The sequence below is a fragment of the Embiotoca jacksoni genome, unplaced genomic scaffold, assembly GCF_022577435.1.
Source record: "Embiotoca jacksoni isolate LCO1_2020_lvr unplaced genomic scaffold, fEmbJac1.0.p SCAF_4, whole genome shotgun sequence".
Taxonomy (NCBI): domain Eukaryota; kingdom Metazoa; phylum Chordata; class Actinopteri; family Embiotocidae; genus Embiotoca; species Embiotoca jacksoni.
The window spans coordinates 12,558,904-12,567,901 of NW_027185392.1; the positions used below are offsets into that span (position 1 = coordinate 12,558,904).

Here is an 8,998-nt window from a genome sequence, read left to right on the forward strand (position 1 = left end):
AAAGAGAAAATGAATCAAGTTTTTATTGGCTTGCAGGTTCGATATTTGATCAGTCTCCAAATAGATGATTCTCCAAAGTCCTGTCACTGACCAGTGATGAAGTACCTAAAAGTCTTCATTTTTCTTGAGACTGTGTATTTGGGACCGAAAGGGCAAGCAAACAGCCCAATTAATAAGATAGACCTCCACAGAAAAAAGAAATCAAGTTGGCAGAGGAAATAGACAACACAAATGTTCATATTTGATTCTGTGTGTGTGTGTGTGTGTGTGTGTGTGTGTGTGTGTGTGTGTGTGTGTGTGTGTGTGTGTGTGTGTGTGTGTGTGTGTGTGTGTGTGTGTGTGTGTGTGTGTGTGTGTGTTTTCCTTTCTGTGGATTCCTAGACTAACAAGAAGACAATAAAATATCAGATCATAAAAAATAAAGCATGACGCTTTTGACTGAATGAAGGTGGAAAACATTCCTCAACTCTGTTATGCTTTGTGGAATTAGAAATCTATCAGTAAAATAGTAAAAATTCTAATTGTCTGATTCAAATTCAAATTTTTAATGCAGTTATTCAAGTTAAACAATTCACATTAAAATATAAATGATTAAAATTATATTTCTTGTGACATATTTCGGCCTAAGAGTACTGCCTAAGAATAGCTACCATCAAAGATATGCACAAAATCTGGTGAAAATGGAAATAAAACTGGTCAAAATAAAGTTTAAAGACAGGGTATAAGAAGAACTTAAGAATGGCAAATATTGTTGAACCTGGAAGGGAATAATAACTATAGTGAAAATGTAGGACATAAAAGGAGTTTAACCCTGATAAGTCTGATCAGAGTAGCAGAGGGCAGTCAGACTGAGAATGATAAAAAAAAAAAAAAAAGAGGTCCAGACAACTCTTGAAGAGACAAATGTGAGCAAAAGTCATGGGCTTGACTCCATCAGCAGTGGACTGATTAGAAAGTGTCCCAATGACTGCCAGAGTATGCTTGAGTCAAGGTTCATAATCATGGTTGTTGCTGAATCTGTGATTGTCAGCCTCCTAGTATACTCTTTTCTACTTCCTCCGATCCATATCTGCGTATGTTACTTCCAAACTTGTACAATGATCACAAACAGTCTAATTCTACTACATAGTATCAGTTAGTATCAATTATGCAGTGCTTCCCCTGCTCCCTTTTTGATAATGTGAAGCTGAATTTGGCCAAAAGCTGGAGGCTCAAATTTCCCATATTCAAATGGCCACACTATTTTCTACCACCACGGGATCCATGTATGTGTATGGCACTTCCAAACTCTTGTTCCTGGCTTTGATGATTGCACTTAACACTTCAAGCTCTCCTTGAAAGTCCGTTATAATCTTGTGGGGAATCTCCTCAGTGAAATGATTCTCCGGGTACTGGCCAAGAGGAACCTAGGGAGATCAATGATACATTTGTTTTTCTTCCTCATTCAGAGTCATTTAATGACTCTTGACATCATAATTATAAAATGTAAGAGGTAGTAGCTGAAAATATATAGGATTTGTGTAATTTTTCATGAAATGTAAGCCACTTACGAAGTCACTGGATTGCTTGCTGAGAAGCCACATGGTGGCCATACCCTGAACTGTTGTGTTGACATCAGGGAACGTCGCCAGCATAGTGGCATTGCTTGTTGTCCCCTTTGTGGTTGGTGGAGGAAGTTGCAGGGAGATAGGCGTGTTGGGCATCCAGCCACCATAGTCATACTGCATTGAATGAGTAAGTAGCAGATAACTGAATAATAGATTTTGAAATGTGGATTTACGATGAATTCCTTCTATGTTTTTAGTATTATCAATGATTGTTCTTTTTACTGATATATGCTCAGATAGACAGCATAATCTGACATTTGCAAATGCTGGTTGGTGAAGGCATATCCATCTGAGGCAATCGGATTGTTCAAAACCTTGGTTCATAAACATGTGCCAAGACAAATTAAATTCCAACCAGAATCATCTTTACTTAGTGTTTACTGCTAATGAGCATGTATTTGCAAATTGGCACGGTAAACTCAGATTATGATCATAAAAAAACATTACACCTGCTAAAAAAAAGTCTATTCAAATTTTTTACGAAGTATGCTTTCGAAAGTACAGTATTACAGAGCTGTTGATATGGCTGTGTAAAGTCACTAACACCCCTCAAACTTCAATGTCATTATTTTGCCCAGAATGCAATCATCCATAAAGTTTGGAGAAAACTACAAAACCCCATTCGAGGGATTTCACAAAAACCGAAATGTCATAATTGATTATTTCAGTAAATGACAAGGATTCACCTGTCCTGTGTTCACAGCTGAGTGCTGGGCTGAGCCCAAGAAGATCACCATGGTAACAAACTTGACCAGCTCAGCCACAGTGGTAAGGCTCTGGGGAATTCCTGATAATTGGAGAGAATAAACCAAATTACTTAAAACATTTAGTCAACAGAATATAAATTTGATTTATCCTTTAATTATCCTCTAATTGTATATAATTTGAACACAAAGCACTGTTATTATCATAAAGTTTGATATTTTCTTTAATGCCCACCTGTGCAAGCTCGGGAAAGGAATCCATGCTCAAAAATATCCCCAATCCACTTCTGCAGTTCAGAGTCTTGCTGGACCTCATCATCAGTCTTGTAGTGGGGGCTGAGAATTGCCTTCACAAACCTGAGAAATGAGGATACAGTCTGTAAAACACATTCCTACTTGTTTATAGATTATATAAATTATAGATTTTACTACACAATGTAGACTCCAAGATTATTTGAATTATATAACACATTGTCCGAATTTGAGCATTTTCAATCCAATACAGGACTGCTAAACTGCATTCGATTTCTTTAGTTGTACTCAATAACCCGAGTGTTTGAAGGACCCTGTAAACTGTCATTCAGGGCGACAGTGATTGCTGTACAAAAAACATGAAGTTTATTGCATCGGGTTGGACCAACTGGAGGAACTTATGCAGAGAAAATGTTGATAAAAATACAAATAAGAGGCAGGGACAAGAGGATCTCAGATCTTATACTACTGTAATTGAAACAGATTATCCAAAGGAGAATCTGCACAAATGTTTTCATTTTTAGAAAGTCTGATGAAAGAAATAGGAGTAAACTAACTTTTAAATTGCAAAAGAAAACTAAATATAGTTAATATATTTGATCTCTCTTATTTTCCTTATTCAGGAAATGTTGATGTGCATAATCACCAATTTAAAAAGCCATCGGTGCATTAAAAGATTAATTGTATTTGCAGTAGTTATTGCCATTGTTTGTGCAGTTATATGCTTGATTTCAGTTAGCAGTATCCTGACTAACACAGCCTTAGTCAACTGTGAATAATGTGAGAGCAGTCAAATGCTCCAGCCACTCATGATGATTAGTAGCTAAAATAAAATCCTCGTTCCGCGTCAAAGTTCTGCCTAAATATTAGACTGGTACTAAATGGCTCCTCGGACAGCACATTTATGGGCATGAACCTTAAAATGGATCAAATTCATCCTTTAATTTTACATTTGTACGTTGTATTTTCAGATTGCTCTCCCGTGATGACTGGTGCTACCTGCTGGAACTATTTCATTGACACAGATGTGCAGTCTGCTGGCCAGCTGATCTGTCCTTATTAACATTGCTCCAAACCTCTCATGACACACCAAACCCTTAAACTCATCTGAGACACACACTGTGTAAAGCCTTTTTTTTTTTTTTTTTTTACTTTGGGGTACTCCATGGTCTCTAAATACATTAAAACAAATCCTAATAGTATGTAAGTATATCATTGCAGAGTATCTAAGACATGAAGGATTTTGCATCAATATTATATTCCTTATTAATACACCACAGACTGGAAACTACCTTTACTACCTATGGATGATGTCCCAGAGCTTGAGTCCATCATCCCTGTAGTAAAAGTTTGGCATGGCCTCCAGCCCACGCTCAGCAATGTCATCTGGTATACAGAGGGAGCTGTAGGTCATTGAGGACAGTGATCTCGTCAGGATGGTCATCATATCCTCACCACCAGAAGCTGCAAACTACACAACAAATCACAGTGAGACAAAACAAAAAAAAAAAGGGAGCCTCTGACAGGAAACCTCAACCATACTGTACTTGGATAATATATTCATTTCTAAAAAGATAAAGATGTGTGGGTGTGGACTGAAAGAAGAAAAACCATTTGTAACTGCTCGGCGTCATTTTAATCGTCGTCGGAAGAGTCTCGCTCGATGCTGTAAGCCATGAAGAAAGCGTCGGGGCGGGAGAGGACGAGGGGATGTACTATTTGTCATATACATGATATATACAAAAATAAATAGATAAATAACATTGTTTAGGTGATGATTTATTGAGTGTGTTGTTTTTTTCATACCTTGGTGAAAACTCCAGCCTCAGATATTAGAAGAAGTCGAGCTAAGTGGTTGATTTGCAGAGTGTAGCGAGTGTGAGGTACAAGAAGCTGAGGGAAGAAGGGAACTCTGTTAGTAACACAATGATTTTGTTTTATTTCATGTATTGTTTTATGCATTGTGTTTTACATGTATATGTGATGTTTAAGTGTTGTGTTTTATCCTGCATTACATGTCCTTTTTGGACAAATACAGACTTAATCGATAAAGTAGAAACTCTTGATGCCTCTTTACTATTTGTCAATTTAAAATACTTGCAAATACATGCAAACACAAAAACATTATAGTTCATCAACTTCAGTTACCTTGTACAGAGGATGCACCATGGGAATGTTCCGCAGCAGTGACACTGCAAAGACTTCAGCCAGCAGGTGAGTGCACAGCAGGTGAACATTGAGTTGATGCTCGTTGAAATCGGCACTTCTCACAAATATCTTTGCCATCAGCCAGTCGTACTCAGAGTCAGTGGGAAGAAAAATCGGGTTGTCATCTGCTGGGGTCTGCTTCAGCTACAGGGGGAGGAAAGGGGTTGTAGTTTATTCAGTGCATTCCATCTATTAACATGCAGCAATCACAATTTGTGATTGCAAATTAATCCTAAAATTAATTCTGTCATAAAAAAGGTAACCAATGTCAAGATTTTGTGATTGGGGGTCTCTGTCTCTTTTGTCAGAACATGTGCTGCTGAGTTTTGGACACGTTGTAACTGATAAATTGCTTTCTTCGAAACACTAGACTGAAAAGCGTTACAATAGTCCGGCCTGCTGGAGATAAAAGCGTGTATTCATTTCACTGTGTCAGCCTGGAGGAGAAGGTCTGACTCTGGCAATAGCCTTTAAATGTTTATCTTACATTTTATGTCTTTGTTCAAGTTTCAGATCCCTGGTGAAATCATAGATGCACTGGGAGTAGTGGTCACAAAAAAGTAAGGCAGGTGCTGATGTTGATCAGGTGTAACTTGGAATACTTTGTCATTAGGTTATAATTTCCTCCTGCTATGTGCACGTCATGGTGCCACACTCCATGTAATGGGAGCAGTCTCTGCGGCCTCAATCAGCAATCAAACACAAATCTTCAGTATGAGCTATTTTTGAGTGCTAATCTCACCTGAATAGCAATTGGCATCAGTTTATCATCGGGTGTTTTGTGGAGCAGGATGAGGGGAGCCATCAGGTACTGCTTTTTCCCATTGATAATGTTTGGTTTCAGTCCATCCAGGCGCTTGTAGTCACACAGGAATATGTTGCCTTTCTGTTTGGAAATTTCAGTAGGAAGCAGAAATGATTGAACTCACTTGCATTCAGTCTAGATATTACTGGATATTACGTGTAAGTGCAATCATTTACCAAGCAAGACATTGATTACTAAGATCAGCTAGATGCAAAAAAAGTTGAAGTAAAATATATTTCAAGCGTGAGACAATCACCTCCATTTCATCTGCCAAGCTGCACTGACCACGGATGAAGACCATGTCATCAGTGACAGGAAAGTTGGGGGGCAGGGCTGTGCAACGTCGGATCAGCATGGGGTTGACACCATTAAGATACTGGTATCCGAAAAAAGCATCCTCCTTCCAATGTTCTTGGACGTAGTCTAGAAAAATATCAAAGTTTAACTTCCTTGTTTTTGAAACTTTGGGCCACCAAATCCTGTCTGCAATTGTCATTATCCTAATTTATGACATTAAATGAAACAGAAAAATAAAAGGGTGACACAGAATTCAGTATCAGAGACATAATTGCCAGTCAGAAAAGCAATCTGTGACAGTCATTAGTTTTCTGAAAACTGTAAAAACTCTAGATGTTTTGAATGATAGACACATTTTTCACATTTTATAAAGCTTAGAACACCTTACATTATGTAAAATGTTCAAATTGAAACCAATTGTCAATCAACCATTAACCTACCATGTTGGCACAATACCTGATATGTCAGTCCGTTTGCAGCAAAATACCCGATTGATGTCATCAATGTCTGTCCAGCTCTCCTTATATCTGTCCAGACCCTTCAGGCCCAGCTCTGTCAGCCTAGAAAATAAAAGTACAGAAACATCATTATAAGTCTTTCAATAATTTTGATAGATAGGCAAATAGATGAATAGAATGACAGAATATGAGGGCTTCACCCTGTGGATGCAGTGTAGAGAAACTCGGTAGTCTTGGTGAACGAGAAGCGGACCTCACAAGGCAGTGAAAGAGGGTTTTCGGTCTTCATGCAATGGGGCATTCCCTCTCTGTACACAGCCCAGCTGGTAGAAATAGAGAAGAGTGGTGAAGGATTTGGAGCAGTAAGTGCAGTTTCAATTTAGAGTATGCAAACATAATACACTTAAAATTCTGCAACTTCTTTTAGAGTTTAATTGATAAATCATGGGATGCAAATGTAACAATGTCATGTGGCGGTCAATTTCTCATTTCATCCTTGATATATGTATTCTAACAGGTGGAGGAGGTTTGCATGCCAGATAGTTTTGGGGTGCATAATACTCAAATGTTTATAAGCTCTGAGCTCTCACCGATAGTCTTCCTCTCGCTGCTTAAGCTCCTGCTGCCGACTGTACCTGCCAAGATGATGGTTGTCTTCAAGGATGGTAAGAGCTTAATAGGGAAAAAAATTTAAAAAAAAGAACAACAAGGTTTAAAATTGTTTAGTTTGCAGGACCTGTTGTTGTGTTATATCTTCTCTGGTCAGTGATTACAATAACAGATATCAGACAAGCATATTCCCACAAACCTGTTCCCTCTCTGAAGCGGTGCACATCACTGTCAGTGATCCAGCGGTAGATGGGAAAGTTGTAGGTGTCTCCCTCAGGGGATTTTACTTCCACTTTGGCAGGAAACCAAGAGTCCTCTGGGAACAACGGGAGGCTGTGTTTGTCTATCTCTATCAGCACTAGTTTTCCAATGGAGGTGGGGCAGGACACAGTGAAACATGATACCTATAGAGTAAAGACAAAATGCTTTGAAAAAACTACAAGATATTAAGATCAAGTGTATTTGATAATCAAGAACTGATCTGTAACATCCCAGTGATCTGCATACAATTACTACAAGGGTGGAAACAAATTTTAATATATGTGCAATATGATGGCCTTAATTGAAATACAAATTTTCTGATCATCATTCTGTGAACTTTTGCTTTGGTCATGTTTGTGGCCATAAGTTGCACCTTTGCAGAGCTCTGCATATCCAGTTTAAACACATTTAGAGTTAGTGTTTTCATCAATTTGTCTAAATCACAATATAATGTGCCAATAATCTTATACAGGAAACACTGAGATATATTTAAACATGGAGATGTATATTTCAGACTTACTGATCCCCTGATGAAGCATAGAACCCCTTTCAAGCTCTTGAGCCACGTTTGTTTACTCTCTCCATCTGTGCCCACCAGTTTAATAAAAATATTGTTGAAAGTGGAGCCAGTGGCAAGATTGGAAGTGGATACGGTCACTTTATATTCAACCATTTTCCTTCCTGACGGTGGTAGAATCCTGTTGGGGAGAGAATTATAATATAATTCTCAACACTGACAAGATTGACTGAGTTAGATCAACCTAGGTGTGTAAAATATTTCAAATACTGGAATTACAATTTAAAAAAAAAGGAATCGAAAAAGTTATCAAAACAATACATTTGTCTTTTCTCAATAATGTATTTCTGTCGTCCAATCATAGCTGCCTGAAATCCTTTCTTAAACATTTCTCTTACCTCTGATAATGACGTTCCTTTAAAGAGTTGTTCTGGGTAAAACTAATCCCCTCTGATTTCTCTTTTTATACACTCAGTTGTGTGGGAGTGTCCTGCAAGTAGCAATGATCAGGCACGTTGATGGAATGTTGGACATGTGTGAACATTTACTGTGCTTGGTAAACCACAGGAAGATTGTGTAAGATCTAAGATATAAAGATATCTTAAGCTATAAAGCCATTTCTAAAGCTTTGGGACTCCAGCAAACCACAGTGAGAGCCATTATCCACAAATGGCGAAAACATGGAAGAGTGGTGAACCTTCCCAGGAGTGGCCGGCCGACTAAAATTACCCCAAAAGCGCAGCGACAACTCATTCAAGAGGTTGAGCAAAAAGAACATTAAGGCTCGTCTCATTTTTGCCAGAAAACATCTCGATGATCCCCAAGACTTTTGGGAAAATACTCTGTGGACTGACAAGACAAAAGTTGAACTTTTTGGAAGGCGTGTGTCCCATTACGTCTGGCGTAAAAGTAACAGCACATTTCAGAAAAAGAACATCATACCAACAGTAAAATATGGTGGTGGTAGTGTGACGGTCTGGGGCTGTTTTGCTGCTTCAGGACCTGGAAGACTTGCTGTGATAAATGGAACCATGAATTCTACTGTCTCCCAAAAAAACCTGAAGGAGAATGTCCGGCCATCTGTTTGTGACCTTAAGTTGAAGCCAACTTGGGTTCTGCAGCAGGACAATGATCCAAAACACACCAGCAAGTCCACCTCTGAATGGCTGAAGAAAAACAAAATGAAGACTTTGGAGTGGCCTAGTCAAAGTCCTGACCTGAATCCTATTGAGATGCTGTGGCATGACCTTAAAAAGGCGGTTCGTGCTGGAAAACCCTCC

At 38.6% G+C, this 8,998-nt stretch overlaps 1 protein-coding gene across 1 annotated transcript; it reads right to left on the reverse strand.

Moving 5' to 3' along the window:
- LOC138209484 (hydroperoxide isomerase ALOXE3) lies at positions 1-8,163 on the reverse strand. Its single transcript, XM_069168097.1, has 15 exons — positions 8,117-8,163; positions 7,722-7,899; positions 7,140-7,344; positions 6,922-7,003; positions 6,532-6,654; positions 6,330-6,433; positions 5,833-5,999; positions 5,514-5,657; positions 4,712-4,915; positions 4,370-4,456; positions 3,865-4,034; positions 2,547-2,668; positions 2,294-2,394; positions 1,551-1,721; positions 1-1,406 (listed from the first exon to the last, which is right to left on the reverse strand). Exons 2-15 carry the CDS (start codon positions 7,872-7,874, stop codon positions 1,227-1,229), a joined length of 2,013 nt encoding a protein of 670 aa, XP_069024198.1. The 5' UTR covers positions 7,875-7,899; positions 8,117-8,163; the 3' UTR covers positions 1-1,226.
- Between the last annotated feature and the right edge of the window lie 835 nt (positions 8,164-8,998).